The sequence below is a fragment of the Panthera onca genome, chromosome F2, assembly GCF_046562875.1.
Source record: "Panthera onca isolate mPanOnc1 chromosome F2, mPanOnc1 haplotype 2, whole genome shotgun sequence".
NCBI lineage: Eukaryota > Metazoa > Chordata > Mammalia > Carnivora > Felidae > Panthera > Panthera onca.
In genome coordinates, this window is record NC_138356.1 from 24,282,527 (window position 1) to 24,304,773 (window position 22,247).

The following is a 22,247-nucleotide window of genomic DNA, read 5'->3' on the forward strand; positions in this document are numbered from 1 at the left end:
TGGTAATCACAAAAAATTACAATGGCTTAGCTAATAATTGGAGGTTTGCAGACTGAGATTGGTGTGGTGGTTGGTTCTGCTCCCAGGTCCTTAGGGGCTCAATTACCCTGCAGCTCATGGCTTTGGTCATCCCTGGGATGTGGTCCCACCCCTCATGGTCCAAATCAGCTTTCACCCTCCCAGAAGCAGGATGGTATAAAGAAGAAGAGGCACAGGACTAACAGTTTTCTTAAGAAAACTTCCTATAACTTGCCCTATGGGATGTCCATTACATCCCATTTATTAGAATGTAGTCATAAAGTCACATTTAGGTGCGATGGAACCTGGGACATGCAGTCTTTATTCTCAGCAGGTATGTGCTTAGCTAAAATTTCTATTACCACTGACGAAAGAGAAAGTAGAATTTTAGGGCCATCTGCTGGGATTTGCTAAAAGTTACTTCCTTAGTTAAACTGAAAATAGAAGAATAGCTAGGTTAGAAGTTATGCCCATTTTCAAGGTTTCTGATGCATATGTATGAATTTCCTTTCAGAAGCTATGTATACATTTGTACTCCCAAAGACATCTATGAATACTTAACATTAAACACCCACACAGTAATGGATCAGTTCCTTCAGTGTTTGCTATATGGCTTTGTGGAAGATATGATAGAGAAAGTACTCAGTGTTTGACAGACCTGAGATTTATTGTGAGAATGCTTTCAGCAGCAAGTGACAAAAGAACTGCCAAGAGTGTTGATTCTATTCAGATAGTGAGGCGAGTGAATTAAAGAAAGGTAACTGTATAGTATTTGTTGGAAACTGAAGTTGAAGAATTTAAAAGGAAGTTTTTTCTGAAGAGGAACGGAAATGGAGGATTATATAGGTAGTTGTAAAAATTTTGAAAGTATATCATATCCTCTTAATCTCACGGAGGAGGTTTCCACATATACTTTCATCAACCGCTATATTCCAGGCAATATCCTAAGTGTTTTATATACATTCTCTTACTAAATTCCCACAGCAGCCATATATTTTTATATATCCATATTTTATACATGACAAAGTGAAGTCTCAGGAGAGGTCAAGTTAGGGGTGGAGCCAGAATTTAAACCTCACTCTGTCTCATTTCAAAGTCTTACTTTTCCCTCTTCTACTATAAAGAGTGAACTGATTAAAAAAAAAAAACAAACAAGTTTGGTAAGGGTCATTTTGCATATTGAATTAACATATTAATTTATTAACCCATAGCTTATATCCATAAAAAGACATTTTAAAATCTTTAAAAATTATAAAAGAATTATAGAGAACAGTGAAGTGTTGTAAAGGGGAGGAAAGACCTCATGAGATTTTGTCTTTCCTTTTTGACCTGAGTTGCATACTTGCCTCTCTTTTCTTATAGAACCTTGTGTTCATTCTAAAGCTGACAGTTCTCATCTCTATTGTGTTGTCTATTGATATTGTTGTCTGTGCCACCAGACATTTCTTGAGTGCCGGGTCTTTGTATTCTCAGAGCCTACTGCATTGCTTGGAATGTAGTAGGTGTTCAGTAAGGATTTACTGAATGAGTTATACAAACATTCATTTTATGGTCATATTAACACATTGGCTAATAGAGAATTTTTATTAATTTAAAATTATGCCAAATTTTAAGAGATCTACAATAATAACTAGTATAAAATTATGGTTTTCACTCTGGCTATGAAGAGGATATTATAAAGCAACCGAACTTGTGAATATTATTGTCTACATCATGTCAGGCTATTTTGAGGGTTTAACATTGTATTTACTTATTTGTCAGGAGAACCTTATGGGTTAAAGAGAATTATCACCTCCACTTCAAAAACCAGTACATGAACCGGGGTAGTTCTGCTTTAAAAATTCTGTGTTTGGGGCGCCTGGGTGGCGCAGTCGGTTAAGCGTCCGACTTCAGCCAGGTCACGATCTCGCGGTCCGTGAGTTCGAGCCCCGCGTCGGGCTCTGGGCTGATGGCTCAGAGCCTGGAGCCTGTTTCCGATTCTGTGTCTCCCTCTCTCTCTGCCCCTCCCCCTTTCATGCTCTGTCTCTCTCTGTCCCAAAAATAAATAAAAAACATTGAAAAAAAAATTAAAAAAAAAAAAATTCTGTGTTTAACAACTAGGCTGTTTTAAGTCGTCGTTGGTTATGAGATCTATTATCATTTATTATTATTCCTTTGCATGACTCCATAAGAGCATCTTCTAATGAAAACTCAGGATCTTCACCCTGTTTTGTCAACCAGAGCTTCCTTTCCGCTTGGGGCACAAACCCTCCAAGAGGAAACCTAAGTATCCTAGGAAGTTGCTGCTTTTATACGTGAGCAACCTCTACTCCACCCTACCAAACCAATGAGTAATTTGCAGTCAACATTATTCATTACTAACTTTAGTATTCAGGGACTCTAATTTTAGATTATTTCCCCAAACACATCCACTTGCGCCTTCCATGTGTCTTCCACACGCCAGAGACTTCCAGGCGCGCAGACACGCCCGCATCTCGGCGGACGCGGCGCTGCAGCTTTCTTGCCGGTGAAACTACACTTCCCAGTGGTCTGTTCGTCCGCGCGAACCCATCTTTCCCGGATCCGGGCGGCAACTCGGAAAAACTAACGACGCTTTGCGGGGCAGTGTGGGTGGGAGAAATAAAGGGCCGACGGGCAAGGCCCTACTGTACTCGCGCACCCCAAAATGGCTCGGAAGCAGGACGAGCAGAGAGGGGGCGCGCCCTTGATGGCGGAAGGCAAGTCGGACGCGGAGGTTAGGCTCATTCTGTACCACTGGACACATTCTTTCAGCTCTCAAAAGGTAATTACAGGCCTCTGCTGGGGCGGGCGGCGCGGCTCGGGTTTCAGCACCGGGACAGCTCCCTCAGGGCTGTCTCCGGTACTCCAGCGCATCTGCAAGTAGGCCTCTAAAGCCCTAACCCGGGCAGGCGCTCCCTGAGGGCAGGGATGCGCGCTGCGAGCGAGCACGGATGATCAGTCTGGGATGGAAAGGGTATGACTCAGGCTTTGCCACACATGAGATGCGACCAAAAAAAAAAAAAAAAAAAGCATCACTTTAGGTATTCGGGCAGGAGGCCTTGTCCCCTGGGCTTAGGGGAGTGAGGCAGAGGGAAGTTCCTTCATGCAACCACATGCATAATTTACAGTTCCTTCTTTTACTCTTTCTGGTACGCATTCGCTCTCGTCAACAAGGCCTAGCACATCTATATATCAGATTCTTGTCTGGGGAGGACACATAATTAGGTTTAGGACGCAAAGATAGTAGTGGTGATGGAGAGTCACTGTGGAATAAATATAGCCAGAATTATTTTCATTCCTTATTTTATTATCCTAATTTATATGAGTAAGATGCTAGAATATATCTCACTTGTTAATTCCTAGACTAGGAATAGTTAAAAAGAATGTGGAGAATATTAATAACGAAGGGAAGCACAGAAAGTCTGCTTAATGGTATCCAGGATGTCATTTAATTCAAAGCCTACATGTGTTGTAGTAACCAGTGTGAACTCTTTCAGGTGCGATTGGTAATTGCTGAAAAGGCATTGAAGTGCGAGGAACATGATGTAAGTCTGCCCCTGAGTGAGCACAATGAGCCTTGGTTTATGCGTTTGAACTCAACTGGAGAAGTGCCTGTCCTTATCCACGGGGAAAACATTATTTGTGAGGCCACTCAGATCATTGATTATCTTGAACAGACTTTCCTGGATGGTAATGTTAAGGCTATTTGTGATTTCTTGGATTTACTTTCAACACAAATATATATGTCCTCCCTTCCTTCCCTCCCTCCTTCCTTCCTCCCTCCCTCCCTCCCTCCCTTCCTTCCTTCCTTTTTTGGTTTTATGATGATGGTTTCATGCTAAAAACCTTTTCCATTTCCATAAGCACACAAATATAAAATAGGTCAATACCATAAATTTATGTAAGCCAGTGTAACTCCATTTAAAAGATTTTATATAAACTACAAATTTTAATGTTGGAACTTTCCTTTTAAATTCACTTCCGAAACACCTCTGTAGGTGTTTGGTTTGTGGTGATGAATTTTTAGCCTCCAAGTAAAAGTTCATAATTATTTGAAATGTACACTATGAAAATCAGCTTTATATAGTCCACCAAATAGTTCCACCTTAAACACCATAGGAGAAAAAAAGAGGAATCAAATGTAGGCAGGGGAGAATAGAATGTTGGTATATGTGGAGATCTTTGCTCTATAGTTTAAATTTATATCTTTTGTGAAGAATTTTAATACTTTGTAAAGTGCTTTTAAGTAATAATCATTTATTGACAGCCTGTTTTATGTCAGGTGCTTTATAATTCTGTTATATTTAGTCTTCAAAAGAACCCATCTGAGACAGGCATGATGGACTAGTTATTCCCACTGTACATGAGGAAAGAGAAACAAAGGGGTTGCCCAAGATAATGCAGATATTTAATGGCAGAGTGGGGCTGGGATGCAGGTCTTTCCTATCCATACCTTCATGTTATACCAGCTGTCTCCCATAGTCATTGCCACTTGTATATCATCTTGCTTGCTCCTGATGACAATCCTTTGAGATGAACTATATCTTGAATATTTACCAAAGATCATATAGCTGATCACTGGCACAACTGAGAGAACAGAAGGCTCCTAGCTTTCAGCTGAGTGCTCTTCTGAAAAAGAAGCTACACGAGATCTAGTTGCTTTCCATCTGCCACTAGTTACATTGATGTTAACTGGGCAGGATAAAACCAGAATATAACCCCACATTACTGGAAACTGAGAAAGGAACTTACTAGGCTAAAAAAGTGCCTGAGGTACTTAGAAGGAAAATAGGTATGGGACCTAAAATTGTGTAGAGGGAACCCCAGGGAATTAGATTGACAGTGGGCTGCCCCTATTCTTATTCCAAGTGTTTGGTTTCCTAGGACTCTGATTGGAGGTTTTAATTAGAGTTGGCCATTGGTGTAAACCAAAGAGTTATTTTCTTTTTAAGATTAAAAAAAAAAGTTTATTTATTTTTGAGAGAGAGAGAGAGCAGGGGAGGGGCAGGGAGAGAGGGAGACAGAATCCTAAGCAGGCTCCATGCTGTCAGCACAGAGCCAAACACAGGCCCAAACTCTTGAACTGTGAGATCATTATCTGAGCTGAAACCAAGAGTCAGACGCTTAACTGACTTGAGCCACCCAGGCGCCCCTAAACCAAAGAGTGTCATGAACTGTTTCTCCTTTATAATTACTTCCTATTCTTTATATCTATATGCTGGGGACAGTACTGAAAATGGTGGCAAATTGATTTAAGACAATTTTTCTCAACCTTGAGCTTTTTGGAAATGGACAGGTCTGTTAAGTAATTTGTATTTTTTGAGAGAAGTGGTTATAATGTGAATAAAGCAAAATCATGGTATAATAATTCTGTTTTAAATCATCAGAAGTCTCCAAAAGATACATAAATGGAAAATCATACTTAAATATCTTGTTGGCATCCTTTGAACTACTATTGCTAGCCATTCTCCACTTCTTCCTCCTCTTCTTGCATTCTTTCTTCTCTAAGATATTCAGTAATATAAAATATGTTACTTTATGACATGGTAATGATTATTAGGCTTTCTTAAAGTGTTCGTTAGGCTTTTTCTTTTGCTTTGATTATATAAAAACAAAACTGAAATACATTCTGAGCCCTACTCAAAGAAGGGAAATATTAAATTCTTCTTCTTACTACTTATGGAATCAGAGGAGAAGGCACTGTGGGCTAAATGTTAAGATGAAAATATGGAAACTAAGGACTTTAACTCTGGCTATACCAATAGAATAAACAATCAAGGATCCTAGCTCTTAGTCTGAAGTTGTGGCTAACTTGTTGCATATCCTTGGTGACTTGACTTCTCTGTTTATCCTCTTAGATTAGGTGATAGAGCTTTATCAAGTGCAGACATAAAGCAAGTCCAATAAACTCTTACCTAACTCTTTTCTCTTTCCCAGGAGAGTAGTCACTCCATTGGGAAGAGTTAAAAGAAGATTAAGGGACCCCAAACCCTTAGACATGAAGACAGCAAGAAAACAGTTATATAAATGAAGGCTAGTCTATTTAATTCTTTAAATGTTTATTTATTCTGAGAGAGGGAGATAGGATGGGGGAGGGGCAGAGAGAAAGGGAGAGAGAGAATCCTAAGCAGGCTCCATGCTAAGTATAGAGCTTGATCTTATGAACCCCGAGATGATGACTTAAGCTGAAACCAGGAATTGGATGCTCAACTGACTGATTCACACAGACACTCCAAATGAAAGGTAGTCTACAGATGAAGTTTATCCCAAAGTATTAAAATAAAAAATAAACATGTGTGGGTTATCACAATTATCATTAAGATAATTTATATTTGTCATTAAGAACTTATGGATATTAGGAAAAGAACCAGACAAGACAGATATTACTATCCTAATTGTCAAGGATGGGGTAAAGTGAATTCTAGCAATCCTTGCTACTTAAAGTGTGTTCCATTGACCAGCTGCATTGGTATCACCTGGAACTTGTTAGAAATGCAGAATCCTAAACTCTACTGCAGATCTCTTGAATCACAATTTGCATTTTAACAAGATCCTTAAGTGATTCATATATAAAGTTTCAGAAGCACTAATGCAGATTACTGTGTGTTAATTGCTTAAGCTGTAAGCAGCACTATAAATAACTTATATATACACACATATATAATTTTATATATATCTATACACATATATAACTTTTGAGTATCTCCGTTAAAAGGAACCAGCGTAAGTTTACATTACTGAAGAATGGCTTTAACGCCTAAAAAAAAAAAAAAAAAAAAAAGAATCTATTGTGTACTGGGCATGGTTCTAGATATAACGTATCTTGGTTTAAGTAGAGCACTTCAGATTGTCTCAGAAGATACCCTTGTGGAACGAAGGACCAAATATGGCTGGATAAAAGTGATGTACATTCAAACCACCATATTGAAGAATATTTATTTATAAATGTCTTGCACATGTTGCCCATTTAGCTAAAGATTTATCCTATATAATTTTATTACATTTATTTCAATTACTGGTAGACCACAGTAAACACCATAAGGTCAGAGGCAGTGTCTGTCTCACTAATAGCTGAATCCCCAGTTCTTCATATAGTGTTTCATATAAGCTCTTTAACAGGAGCTTAATTAATACTTCTGAATGATGAAAATGAATCATTAATGCACTTTTGAAAACAGACGTGAGCCTGGACAGGGATCTCTACTGATGTCCTTATAGGTTTCTGTTCTCTGACTTGAGCCTAACAATTCTATAAATGACTTGAATAAGACATTGTGGAAATAAGGGATGACAAAAGCTGGGATAGTTAACGGCTAGCTTGTGAAATGTTTGTCATGGAACAATAAAAGGGAAAAATAATTAAGATGAAGTTTAACAAGACTAAATGTAGTATGTGCATTTTATTTTTAAAAATCAGCTGCATTAATGAAGGATGGGAGACCTAGCTTGCTAAAAAGTTATCAATAATTTAAGCTAATAATAAAAGGCTGGTATGATCTGAAGTTGTTTTAAAAGTATAGGTTCTATCTGGAACATGGCAAATTGTGAACTGGTCAGAATATGCAACATTTTGTTCAATTATGAGTGGAACTTAAAAGAACATTTACAACTTAGAATAATGAGTGAATTGATTTCATGAGATGTATAGTTGCCCATGATTATAAGAGGAGACTAAGTGAATTTATTCACCTGAAGAATATAGTCAACTGGTATCTCTTTTGCTGTTATTTGTCATCTTATTTGCTTACCAGCTAGAAATTGTATTAAAAATGATGGCTTGCTGACCTGTAGACATTTCTCAGCATTTGTATATAATTGCTATTTACATCCTTATGCTTTTGGGATAAGTCCATTAGATAGCTAATAGTATTAGGGGAGAAATCTGGTAGCCAAGGCAATCTTTTTCAAGTCTTAGCCTAAAAATAGTTAATATCTAAATTGGATGATGGCTTTTTTTTTTTTTTGAAAGAAGCTATAGATGTAGATATCAGTGTTATTCTTGAGGTCAGAACATGGGTTAAACAAAGAATTTAGAAGTATTCAGTTATGGCTGCTCAACCAAGGGCTGGTGAAGAACAATCTCTTTATTCTTTTAGTAGCTATTTTTTGGGGGTGTTAATTGGTGCAAGGACCTGGAATATTTCAAAGATTCCTAATCATTGGAATCTTACTAATCTAAAAAGATAGTTTCATTCTATAAACTTGAAAATAATACCAAACCTGTCTTTACTACATGCGTGTGCTATTACTACTCACTTTTACAGACTTTTTCATGTACATGACACCTATTTCTCTTTGTGCATGTAAAGAAGAGTAGATATATTAAAGCATGAAATTCATTAAACTAGGTAAGGCATGATATGAAGCAAACTAGGGAAACTCAGGAACAGTGGACATAACAATTGAATATATGCACTATTAATATAGATTTAAAAATCTGGATATTTCTAATACTGTTCATAACCTCATTCAGTGAATTTAATCTGACCTTTAGATAACTTGAAAAAATGAGTATGAAATAACTACAAAATACTAGAACATTACTATTTATTATTGCCAAATGACTCAGTGGTAACTTGGAATCAAGGATCTCATATGGTGATATCGAATTTTGGTAATTTAATATAGAACAGTTCTCTGAAGATCATATCCGATACCTTAGGTCTGTATATACATCATTTATTCTTAGGAAATGGAATTTGGTTTGGAAATAAAGTATTCTGGTATGATATTAAAATATTGTTTATAAGTCTCATTAGGAAATATATTTTGTAGATAAAATCTTTGTCAATATCTACTGAATATCAACTCAGATTTTTAAAAAGAACATTAATTCTGAAGTCACCGTTACATTAAAAAGTTATTTATGTAAGGGTTTCTGATTATTCCAATTATACAATATTTTTGTATATTAATAAAAGCCTCTCATAAATAGTTGAATTACTTTATATGTATTTTAGCACATCTACTGAAATTGTAGAGTAGCACAAAGGTTCTAACCAAGTGTGGAGAAAATATGTGGTAAGGAAAAGAAAATGAACCTTTTAAAACTCATGATTGTGCCAACGAAAGTGGCTTTAAAAAGTAACTTCTTCTCCCCTCTTTGATTTGTCCAATTTCAGTGGACAGGTAGGGGTGTCAAAATGCAGAGACTCTGGTTCTATATTATGTGCAAACAATATTTGGAACAAACTGTCTGATAAAGGAGTTTTGCTCCCAATTACAAATGTTTCTGTTAAAAGCCTTAAATACCAATAAAGAGAAGTTAAACATTTAAGGTATAAAGCTTAGTGAAAATGATGGTATAAATTTGTCTTTGTCTCAGCAGATCATGACTGCATATAGTGAACTTCTGTAATTTGACATTATGTATTTTTTCTTCATCTGTGTTTAGATTTGATTGTTCTCATTGCAAAGTTGTAACAGCTTTGAATTGTAGTCAGTTTGTAACCATAACTTTTGCCTCAGGTTATAACTTATTTACATTATTATATTTTTTTAATAGCCTGGTGTTTGACTAGTTGAAGGGTACAGTTTTTTTTCTGCTACATGATGCATACCTTCTTATATATCGATGTCATCACAAAGTGATCTACTAAGTAAAATTAAAAAATCAGCAAAGGAGTAAAGATAGAAATGAGGTCTGTTTTCATTGAACTACTAATAGTAAGAACTGAAAATTATTCAAATAGACCTAGGGGGAAGTCTTTCTTGAAAACAAGACATAATTATGCCTTCTTTGTCTGCCATCACTGGGGAACGTAGGAAATCAGAGCAGTCAATGTAGTAAAATAATGGAAGCTTAGCCTGTAAGACCCTAAATTCTTTTAAATTTTTGCTCTTGGGTAAACAATGTAATATAAACAACGTAATTTTTTTTTTAATGGCTCAAGGCCATGGTTTTTCTACAAGGCAGTATAGGGACTTGAGAATGTGGGGAACTGTTTGTCCCTGTTAAATAGCTGCAGAACACTTGCATTGTGTCTTTTCTTTCTGGTTTTAAAAAACTATGTTTTTCTCTCGTTATCTCATATTTCTGCTTTGTGTCTACCCGTCTGTTTCTAATTTGCTGCCAAAATTTTGGTGCAATACAAGACCTGCCTTTGTCCCCTACTCAGTTCTTCTAGGAAGTCAGGTCTTCTGCCAATTTATTCATTTATTCTTATTTTTTCTTCCAGCTTAGTCACTAATCCTGGTTTCCAGTACAGCAACCCTATTCCCTAATGCTGGAAACTCTTTTCAATGCCTGCTTCTTAAAAGTCCCCTGATTCCTTGCCCTGCCCCTTTAGGCCTTCTATTGCTTTTGCTTTTTCGCTCCTGACTGAGGTAGAATAGCAAGAACAGTTTTTATTTATTTATTTATTTATTTATTTATTTATTTATTCCCTACACCCAACGTGGGGCTTAATCTCATGACCCCAAGATCAAGAATTGCATAGCTCTAAGCTAGCCAGGTGATCCCTTTTCTTCTTCTTCTCCTTTTAGTGTTCTAACACAAATGCTTTATGGAAGGATTGAAAAATAAAATAGAATGAGAGTGAGAGGGAAGATCTGTATAATTAAAAGGAAATTCCCAATTGCTTTTTGAAAAACTCTGTTTCCAAAGGCAGTGGACACTATTGTGCTTTGGTGTTGAGGAGGACAATGACCAACACATGGCAGGTGTTGCTCTGGAGGTCCTGGAAGAGAGACCGTGAGGCTGGATGAGAGCTTTGGTTCAGTGGATATTTTATGGTCTGTCTGACAAAGTGTTAGAGGAGATAGTTGTATTGTAATGGTGCCTTGAGTAGAAGAAACTTATTTTCATGGATTTAAACATTTATATTCCTTTGAGAACTCAGGCATAGGCAGATGGAACTTCCCCAGAAAGCAATTACTAGACAGTGTTTTTCCTGCTTTTATTCACTTTCCCAGAAGGAAGTGGTATGCTCTTCTGAAGACATGCCCCAGGCCTGGCACCAGAAAGTAGCCTGAGCCACTGGCCATAAATTTAACCACTTGTAAGCATTTTAAAATGCTGTACCATTTTTGGTTATTAACTTGAGGTTTTTGGACCCTCAGAGCAGTGGTTCTTAAACTGTTTGGTTTCCAGGCCCCTTTATCATAAAAGTTATGGAGAACACTGGAGAGCTTTAGTTTCTGTGGGCTGTATCTATCAACATTTACCAAATTAGAAATTAAAACTGAGAAAAATTTGAAACACGCAAATACATAAGCCCACACCTCATTAACTGTCAGAGTGATGGAGCCATCACATGTCCTGTAGCCTCTGGAAAACTCTGCTGTATCCTTGAGAGAGAATAGGAGTGAAAAACCAATTAACATTGTAGTATTACTATGAAAGTAGCTTTGACTTTGTGGACCCCCTGAGGGTGTCTTGGGGAAGCCCAGGGATTCTTAGACCACGCTTTGAGAACTGTTGCCCTTAGTGGTCTATGAATAGCATTCAGGAGATTTGAGATCCTAGAGGAGAAAAATTATTATATCTTTATTTTCACTAATTTCCAACAGAAACATTACTTCCTTTCATTTCTAGTGTAGGGATAAACCACAGCAATTGATGAGGAGTGCCTGTGACTTTGTTACCAATAGAAATCACAGGTATGTTCATAGCATATCAAGTTATTGTAGATATCTTAAAAATAACTTATGCTCATAATTACTTTGAAATTATGGTAGTTATTAGACCTGCTTCTAGATATTGTTAATGTGTTAAAAAAAAGGCACCCATACTAATGTTTTATAATTTAAAAATAATTTGATAAATATATTTCAATATAATCAATTTCCTTTGCAATTCTATGTCTTGTATGCACTTAAGGACATAAGGTTAAGAACTCTTTAGTATTTCAAGGGCCTGAGAAGGACTCCAGTCTGTTGTCCTTATGGAAATTTCTACCATGCATTGGTTGGGATCTTAGTGATAAACTGAAATCCTCAAAGATCACCAAGGAAGTGTGCTCTAGTTGGGTAAATTCACTGTTGACAAGCAGTATGTGGCTGACACTTCATTCTCAGTTATTCCAATGTAGATTTCGGAGTTGGACTTCCCAGCAGGGAATTAGATATTTGTCTGCTGGTTTGAGGAGTAATCCATCTTATTTTTTCTGAGAGAGTCAGAAATAGTCTTTTGGCTTAAAAAACTTGTTCCACTTGGATTATGGCATTATGAGATCTTGTCTGAAATGCTCTGCAACCAACTCTGAATTGTCAACACTTATAAATGAGTGTGGGGTGCTCAAAAGGATTCTAAATTAAATAACCCAAACTAAGAAATAAATTAATAAAATTGAGGCTGTTCTTTTTACTTGTTGGAATAAGCTTGTTGGCATTTTTCAGGGCCTGTTTCAGGGTCAAAAGTAAGAAGTGATTCTGAAGGGACATAGCCCTGATCTTTGGATCATTTGGTTCATATTTATTCTTTTTAGATAATCTGTGAATTGTGAACCCTTTAGAGATGTTACAATAATGTTATAAGACAGAGCACTGCATTAGGACTTACTGACTTTAGTTGTTGTTCTGCCTTTAATTAGCTGTGGGATCTTGGGGAGAATGCCTCAGCCTCTATGTCTCAGTGTCTTTGTTAACTGCTGCAGAGCTTCTCCAGCTCAAACATTCTATAGCAACTAGAAATTTGGGAATATGTTCATTAGTTGAAACTTACTGAGCATCTACTATGAGCCAAACATTATATTAGGCACTGGGAACTCAACAGAGAACAGTACATGGTCCCTGCCTTCAAGTAGTCTAGAGTTTAACCAGCACATGAGGATTCATGCAGAACCCACTTTCTAGAGATAAAATACTAGAAATTCATGGTGAATTCTGTGAAGATTGTCAATTCACATTCACCTAGCATCAGCAGGGCTACTCTTGGTATTAATTGGAACCTCAGAAAGAGTGGTCCTTGTTTATCTTTCCATAATGGTCTTTCATTCACCTAACCAACCTCTATCAATGGCCTAAAGTATAATGGACACTGTGGTAGACCCTAGGTCATAGGCTCCCTGCCCTGAAGAAGCTCATGGGTCAAAAAGATACAAACAACTAAGGTGGTAAGGCTATGAAGGTATACGTACAAGGTATTTTGCATGTACCGAGGAGGTACATTTGACCCAATCAGATATTGGTGGTTGTAGGATGTTAGGGAATGTTCCACAGAGGAGTTGGCATAAATAACTGGACCTTGAGGGTTGAGTAGCAATTTGTAAGGTAGAGAAGTGAGAGAACTGCAGTGTGATCATTGTTTGGGATCTAGCCTCGTACATCTGCCCATTTCAAATTTTGAATATCTGGGTGGGGGAGATACCATCTTTTAAATGCCTTGATATAATATTGAAAACATTGATGAGGAGATTTGGGTTTTTGATTTTGCTTTTGGATGTAACATCTCATTTGTAACTTTTTCTTCAATGTTTGTATATATGTTTTTAGAAAAAACACCCAGGTTAATGCCTGATAAGGGAAGCATGTATTATCCACGGGTGCAACATTATCGAGAACTTCTTGACTCATTGCCAATGGATGCCTATACACATGGCTGCATTTTACATCCTGAGCTAACTGTGGACTCCATGATCCCAGCTTATGCAACCACAAGGATTCGCAGTATGTAATGATCTTAAAGACTTGGAATTCTATCTCAAGTTTCTTTTAATTCATTTTTGAGACCTGGCACATCTCATGAAGACCTGGGCACAGGGTTGTTGAGTTTGTTGCATGGATGCTCATGTTACAGATTGGTCCATGCACTAGATTAATATGTGCTTCAGCTGTTCAGCTGGACTTTTATTATCTATAGGAGCTGATTTTCCAGCTCCTAGTCTTGAGGGCCACGTTTGGATAAAACTCAGAGGCCTGTGGAAAAGAAAAGAACATAACATGTTCTAACAGACATGTGGACTAAGAATCATGAAATCTGGAAACTGCTGGGGATTAAGGGGAACTGAGTTCACATTTCTTGTCCTTAATTCTTGTTTCATTACGTGAGGGAGCCAGACTGCAGGCTGTGTAACCATTATTCTACCTCTAAATTCAATGATTTGGGATTGATTTGAGTTGTGATAACCAGCTCTCTCCTTTTCTGAGGACAGAGTATGGTCAGTGCATGGGATGTGGAGAAGGAGATGTGCTCTATGGCACATGTGACTGGGATAGGAAAGTAAGGGAAGGTGGCTGTGGTCGGACTCTGGGGATGTTTGACTAGAAACACTCAAATGCAGATCTTCTAATTCCAGAAACTACATTCTTTCCATTACATCATATCTCACCTTTATAATTCTTTTAATGTTACTTTTCTTTCGTTTTGTACTTTTCCACCTTTTTCTCCTCTTCTTTCCCCGTCCTCCTTTTCCTCTTCCCACTTTACCTTCTTGTTCCTCCTCCTTCCCTACATAAATACTCATTATATGATTTGAAACAAGTGTTATGACTATAATTCCATCATTTAGAGTTAATATTTTTTCAAATGAGTCTTTTGCCTTCCCTTCATATAGAAATCCATTATAGAAAACTTGAAAGGTATTGAAAGATAGAACAACTACTGAGCACTGAGCACTTCTAATGTGCTGGCCTTGCTCTGAGTGCTTTCCTGGGTGTCTCACATTTAATCCTTAGCCTATGCAGCAGATGCTCTGAGAAGCATTTGAGAAAACTGAAATTAAAACTGAAGCATTTTCTTGCATTTGAGAAAACTGAGGCACAGAGAGGGTAAGGCCATGGCAGAGGGAGGGGGTGAATCCCAGAGCTCATGTTCTTACCATGGAGTTTCCCAGTTTCTCCTTGTTTCTTGTGTAGAAGGGAGGAAATAACTTACTATTTCAAAAATGATTTTGTTCTCAGGCCAAATTGGTAACACAGAATCTGAACTGAAAAAACTTGCTGAAGAAAACCCAGATTTACAAGAGGCATACATCGCAAAACAGAAGCGACTTAAAGTGAGTAAGCCAGGCTGTCCTCAATTGACATCCACTGTTTGTATTAAATGTTCCACTTTTGGTAAAGTATCACTATTTCTAGAACATCTTCACTTAAATATTGCAGGTCACCTGTGCATGTTACCTTTGGCTTATGCTCTGCTTTTAGAAAGAAGTTTTCTTTGTTAGATTTGATATTCAAACCTAATGACAGTTGCCTATAAAAAGGCAGGTATTGCCCATGCTGGTTGCCAAGGAAAGTTATAAAACGTAAAAAGTTCATAATATGTACTGGGAATCTGTCACTTCAGGTATTCCACTTAGCTAGACCTTTGACTTTTGTTTTTTAATACCAATAAGGCAATTGGCAAGCTTATTCTATATATACTCCCCTCCCTCATTTTTTTTTTCTTTTTATCTTTCACCCATTTCTTCCTCCTCTAACCTCCACCTCTGGCAACCATCAATCTGTTCTCTCTGTGAGCTTGGTGTTTTGTCTTGTTGTTGTTGTTGCTTTTAGATATCACATATAAGAGAGATCCCACAGTATTTGTCTTTCTCTGTCTGACCTATTTTACTTAGCATAATGCCCTTGAGGTCCATTTATGTTATTGAAAATAGCAAAATTTCATTTTTTATGCTTGAATAATACTGCATTGTGTGTATATACCACATCTATTCATTCATCCATGGATGGACACTTAGGTTGTTTCCATATCTTGGATATTGTAAATGAAGTTGCAAAGAACCTGGGGTGCATACATCTTTTCAAGTTAGTGTTTTCATTTTTTTTTTTTTTTTTTGGATAAATACCCAGAAGTAGAATTGCTGGATCACCTGGTGGTTCTGTTTTTAATTTTTTGAGGAACCTCTATTCTGTTTTCCATAATGGCTGTACCAGTTTACATTCCCACCACTTACTACTTGCCTTTTTGATAACAGCCATTCTAATGGGTGTGAGGTGATATCTTGTGGTTTTGATTTGCATTTCCCTGATAATTAGTGATGTTGAGCATCTTTTTATGTACCTGTTGGCCATCTGTATGTCTTCTTTGGAAAAGTGTCTGTTCAGATCCTCTGCACGTTTTAAAATCAGAGTTTTTTTGTTATTGTGTTTAGGAGTTCTTGATATATTTTGCATGTTAGCCCTTATCATACGTGTAATTTGCAAGTATTTTCCCCCATTTAATAGTCTGCCTTTTCATTTTATTGATGGTTTTCTCTGTTGTGCAGAAACTTTTTAGTTAGATGCTGTCCCACTTGTTTACTTTTGCTTTTGTGTCTTTTGTTTTTGGTGTCAGATTCATAAAATTATTGCCAAGACCTGTCAAGGAGTTTACCACCTATGTTTCCTTCTAGGAGCTTTCTAGTTTTAAATCTTATGTTCAAGGCTTTAATCCATTTTCAGTTAATCCATTTTGACTTGCCTGCCTCCTAAGGAGGCCGTGGGCTTTGATTCATCAGTTACAGTCAGCCTTTCTCTCTCTAGTGATTCTTTCCTCATGGTCCAAGAATACATGCACGCTTCTCGCACATTAAAAATGTAGCCAACATCAACACTCTTCGCCCTCCTCAATCTCCCATCTTCCGTCATCTTATCTTAGATAAGGGAGCTTCTCAAAGGAAATGACTTCATACACAGCACCCCTTACTTTCCACTCTTTGAAAGAAGAGAATTTTTTTGATAGAATTATCTTTGCCTTTATTTATTTTTAATGAAATTTATTGTCAAATTGGTTTCCATACAACACCCAGTGCTCATCCCAACAGTTGCCCTCCTCAATGCCCATCATCCACTTCCCCTTCCCTACCACCCCCCCATCAACTCTCAGTTTATTCTTTTTTAAGAGTCTCTTATGGTTTGCCTAAGTTTTTTTTTTTCCTTCCCCTCCCCCATGGTCTTCTGTTAAGTTTCTCAGGATCTACCTAAGACTGAAACCATATGGTATCTGTCTTTCTCTGTATGACTTATTTCACTTAGCATAACACCCTCCAGTTCCATCCACATTGCTACAAAAGGCCATATTTCATTCTCTCTCGTTGCCATATAGTATTCCATTGTATGTATAAACCACAATTTCTTTATCCATTCATCAGTTGACGGAAATTTAGGCTCTTTCCATAATTTGGCTATTGTTGAAAGTGCTGCTATAAACGTTGGGGTACAAGTGCCCCTATGCATCAGCACTCCTGTATCCCTTGGGTAAATTTTAGCAGTGCTATTGCTGGGTCATAGGGTAGATCTAGTTTTAATTTTTTGAGGAACCTCCACACTGTTTTCCAGAGTGGCTGCACCAGTTGGCATTCCCACCAAAAGTGCAAGAGTTCCCGTTTCTCAGGAACCCACTCTTCTTAATTCTCTGCATTCCTCGTGCCTGACCCTTCAGTCCTTCATTCCTCGAAAGCTGCTGAAGTTCCATTCATTAGTTGGGGTTGAGAGGAGTCCCTTTGTGCCCCTCATATTCCTTGCCATTTCTGGTCCACTGGTCCCACAGGGGTTGCCAGTGAGCATTGGATCTGGCCCGTGGAGTATTCTCCAAGCCAGAGTATTTTCCCTCAAGTTTGCTTTTGCTTTAACATTATTCTGTATCTTCTCATTGTCTCAAATAAACAGACTCCAGCTCTGGAAGAGTTTATATCTGCTTTGCTCTATATTGATTGCTTTTTTGCAGGCATCAATAACCTCTTTTGTTATTTTTGCTAATTAGTCAAAGCTTCTTGACCATGACAATGTCAAATATTTGAAGAAAATTCTTGATGAATTGGAGAAAGTCTTGGATCAGGTTGAAACTGAGTTGCAAAGAAGAAATGAAGAAACTCCAGGTAGGTTCTCATTTGTGGGCTTTTTTTTTCTCTTTTGCTGGACACTAGGCTATTTATGGGAATACTTTTAGATTTTGCCAAAAACATCCTGTAATCTGTTTTTATTATTTTTATTCATGGGCAGTTTAAATTATCATGGCAACAATAGTACTGAACTCAGCAAAACCCAGGCATCTCATGGTATTCCAGTCTGTGTATATGTGAAATGTGACTGGTGGGGGATTTTTCCGCACAATTTGAAGTTATAGCTGGGAGATTCCTACTTAGCCCATTTCACACATTTGTAATTACAGTAGTTCATTTGGTTGAATAACCTGAGTAGTTGCTTGAATGGTCCCTCTAGTTTCTGGGCAGGGACAGTGCTTCCAATCTGGAGTATAAAACAGGTCCTGGCCTGTGTATATCTGCAGGTTGGCTGGTGAGCATCCGTGTATTGTACTTTGGGGCTTAAGTGCATCACCAAGCCATTGCCCAGGTACATGCACATGGACCATTTGTCCCATTCTAATTGGCAACAAAGTTGAAGACCATGTTATGTGAAAGTTGCTTCCCAATAGGAACTTCTGCTTTATATAAGTAACTAGGAGCAGCAGTCACTTGAGTGACATTTCAGGCCCAATTTTATGGGTGTTTCTAAAGCTTATCTGCTGTTTTCCTAAACCAGGAAGAAAGATCTGTTGACTCCTCTGGGTTGGAGGCTCTCACTTCCTCAGAATCCTTTTGAAAATGAAAGGCTTTGAGCTCAAATGGCTCTAGTTTGACCCAGGGATGTAGGTGACTGACAGATATCAAGCAAATTTCCCTTAGCTTGGGATACATTGGCATGGGCTTTGTTTTAGGATACAATTACTTGCTGAGTTTGATTGTCAAGAAAACGTACCATGGCCTTCATCGTTTGCTGTACTCACACTCGCCCTCAAGACCGAGATAAAAGATGCCAGCCAGAGTCTCTCTGTACAGCACTTGCCCCTAACTCTCCGTGTCCCTTTCTCTGATTAGAAGAGGGCCGCCAGCCTTGGCTCTGCGGAGAATCCTTCACCCTGGCAGACGTTTCACTCGCTGTCACATTGCATCGGCTGAAGTTCCTGGGGTTTGCGAGGAGAAACTGGGGAAATGGAAAGCGACCAAACTTGGAAACCTATTACGAACGTGTCTTGAAGAGAAAAACATTTAACAAGGTTTTAGGACATGTCAACAATATATTAATCTCTGCAGTGCTGCCAACAGCATTCCGGGTGGCCAAGAAAAGGGCCCCAAAAGTTCTTGGCACCACCCTTGTGGTTGGTTTGCTCGCAGGAATGGGATATTTTGCTTTTATGCTTTTCAGAAAGAGACTTGGCAGCATGATATTAGCACTTAGACCCAGACCAAATTATTTCTAGGCTTGTAGGGATCTCATGGTGGCAACTCATCCAGCTATTCAACTAGACCCTTGTCCACTCTTCCCGGCCCAGTGGAGAATGACCCTGGGCAATTAGTAAAAAGCATAATTTACTTTACTCTTTGGATAGTTTATGTGGGGAGAGGAGATAATGAAAGTGTTTTTGTGGGCTGGTAACTTTGAGGTCACTTATTTGAAAACCTGAACTAATCCATCCTTAAAGTGTGCAAGGTCAAGATAACGTAAATGTGACAGAGAATCAGACCTTCAACTCAAAATGTCAGTTCAAGTTCTGAATTATTTTGGGGGAGAAGGTTCTTACTATAAGCAGACAGTAATAGCCTGTGATTGCCCATAGCTGTTCATTTGAGACTATCTGGATGTGCTGAGTGTTGAGTAGTTAGCAACATTTTCCACTGGAAATTCAGAGATCACCTTTGTTTTAAACCAGTTCAGATAGTGGCAGGGGCACAGCAGCACGTCATATGATCACTGTTAGCTTCAGGCAGAAATAAGTAACACAAAGGGAACAGGGAGAAGGACAAGAGGGAAAATGAAGTCTATAGTGAAGAGCGGTAGAAGGCAACTGCCAGGTGCCTCCAACACAATTCATGGCTGCCTGTCCCCTTAGTAAACATTACATTTGACTACTTGTGGCCATTGCCCACATATCTTCCTGTATGAGAAACTTGGGAAGAGACTAGGGAGTTACTGGGGGAGTGGACAGGAGAAAACCCTGGGCTTTACACTCAGAGCTCCTCATCTGACCTTAGTATTAATTTTAAATGCATATGAATCACACTCATTATTTTAATAAGATTAACCGCTTATGTACTTGGGTGTGAAATGCCTACTGGAACATTTCTGCTTAGCATTTACATGATATAAAATGGTTCCTTTCTTTTCCTCATAGTTCCCTAATTGGATGCTGCCTGAGAAATATCACTCCTATGGACCGTTTTCTCCAGTCACTGGGGGTCTTGCCTTCTACAGCCTCTTTTAGCACACAAGTGGGAGTCAGGTGAAGGTCCCTGCTAATCCCTAGCATGGCACGTGGCTAGGTAGTAGGTGTTTGAATGATCTGGGAGCACTAAATATGCTTATTCTGATTTTGAAGAAGCTGGTGTGTTAAAAAACTGTTGTCTAGGCCTTGCATCTGTTTATTGTTATTAGCAGGGCCTTAAAAGGTTAAAGAGAAAGAAAAAGTTAAAGAGAAAGAGAAAAGTGTAGTCTTAGCGCATTAGGGGAAATGAAATAAGCCAATAGTGATGTCCACTTGTATTCTTCATGTGTGTCTAGGCATTTCAGGGGTACCTCAGTCCATCTGGAAGGGATAATCCCAGTGTGTCCCATGAACAACTATGGAATCATACAGTTTGTGCTTAGGAAAAATTTTTCATGGTGACAGCAAGATACAGTTTCCCTGGCATTGCCCTGAAAGGAATTGGGGGGATAGTTTTAGGTCTCTGGCAGGAAGTATGTATAGAGAATGATGAGCTAAGGTTCAAGAAAATAACAAAAGCTTGGATTGCCTCAGGCTGGCTCTGCAAAATAGCCAAAAAATGTACTGACTTTTTTTATTAATAGGAAACAGTCAAACTTAGGAAACAATGACTTTTGATGGTAAAATGAGTCTATAATTCCATTTCATGAATCTGTTTTTAGAAAATCTTGAGGAAATGGATGTTCCTTGTTTACAAAAATTGATAACATCTCAGTGTAAACTTAATCCAATAATAACGAACAGACTGGCAGCTTTTAGAATGTCTTAATTTTGCCCCTCCCGTGCACTGTCATATAGAGTAGTTGGATTTGTTTGTTGCTGGGACATTCCAATCCCTATGTTCATAAAAGAGCCACAAAACTGATTATTCAGTAGTTTATAGTGTTTCAGAGATCTTTATATCACCCTGCGAGAAGCAAGAATTCAGACATGAAGAAGACAAAGTTGGATTTTTATAAAAATCTACAAAGGGTATTTACCTATGTAAAAGTTGTTGATCAAGAATAAAGATTAGAAGCCCAGTGCTGGCTTTTCCTTAAATTTACTGAATCAGAGAAAGTCTACTGGGAAGTATAATTTTCTGATACGGTTTCATTGGAAATATGCTTGTGTCAATATTAAAGATGATGCATCATGGTGATTTCACTCGTTTCATGCGTACCCATGGGTTTAGACTCATAAAATGTTAGGGGACATAATGACCACTAGATGGCACTGTTCACATAGTAGTCTGAGATCAGGCATTCTTTAGGTTCAGCAAACCTAAAATTGCTCAAGTGAAGATAAACATTAATGACCTTAGTTTCTGAAATGAGGGCATCTTCATCAGATCATTCATCTGTACAAAAGCTTGAGGCACATGTAGTATTGATTTCTAATGCTTTAGAAGGGATAACAGTACCACACAATGTCAAACTAAAGAGCTAAACATATACTATTAGCAAAATAAGCACTTTTATCTATTTTGTTTCAAGACCTTTGGTGACTGGCCAGTGTGCTCCTCAGTTTCCAAAGTTTGTATAAATACCATAATTATAAAAATGTCTGAGGTACTAAATTTAGGTTGACTGTGTATGTCTTAATACATAAATACTATTTTATTGTTATTGCAATTATATGCCTTTTGAATCTGTTTTCCTTAATTGCAGATAGTTATAAATGCTTGCTTGATTTTTAGTTATTATTGATATTGACACCAGAGTTGTAGATATTTTGGTGTTGTTTAATGTAATAGATCAAGATACTATTCTACTTGTAAGATCAATAAAAGTAATTGGATAATCAATATGAACTATAAAAGTACCAATTTTGTAATCTTTTTTGAGAAAACAGATTTATTGGGGCACGTGGGTGACTCAGTTGATTGAGTGTCCAACTTCGGCTTATGATCTCAGGGTTTGTGGGTTTGAGCCCTGCATTGGGCTCTCTGCTGTCAGTGTGGAGCCACTTTGGATCCTCTGTCCCCCTCTTTCTCTGCACCTGCCCCTCTCATGCTTGCTCGCTTTCTCAAAAAACAACAAAAAAACCCAAGATTTATTTTCATTTAAAATCAAAGTATACTGTGCTAATTGGAAGGAGTAAAATAAGCAGAAATTAGGTATTCAAT

The 22,247-nt window shown here is 37.9% G+C and overlaps 1 protein-coding gene across 6 annotated transcripts in view; it reads left to right on the top strand.

Annotated features, from left to right (window-relative positions):
- The window catches only part of GDAP1 (ganglioside induced differentiation associated protein 1), a 45,818-nt gene extending 23,886 nt beyond the window's left edge, over window positions 1-21,932 (top strand). For 2 of the 6 annotated variants that reach the window (XM_060610749.3, XM_060610748.3), the window contains exons 4-8: window positions 3,516-3,708; window positions 13,453-13,626; window positions 14,860-14,954; window positions 17,642-17,756; window positions 18,756-21,932. In XM_060610749.3, the coding sequence (XP_060466732.1) occupies window positions 3,516-3,708; window positions 13,453-13,626; window positions 14,860-14,954; window positions 17,642-17,756; window positions 18,756-19,138 (960 nt within the window). In that variant the 3' untranslated portion in view covers window positions 19,139-21,932. Of the gene's footprint in view, window positions 1-2,579; window positions 2,801-3,515; window positions 3,709-13,452; window positions 13,627-14,859; window positions 14,955-17,641; window positions 17,757-18,755 lie in introns of those variants that run through there. The other 4 variants (XM_060610747.3, XM_060610751.3, XM_060610750.3 and 1 more) reach the window with 4 other exon arrangements.
- Window positions 21,933-22,247: the final 315 nt, after the last annotated feature.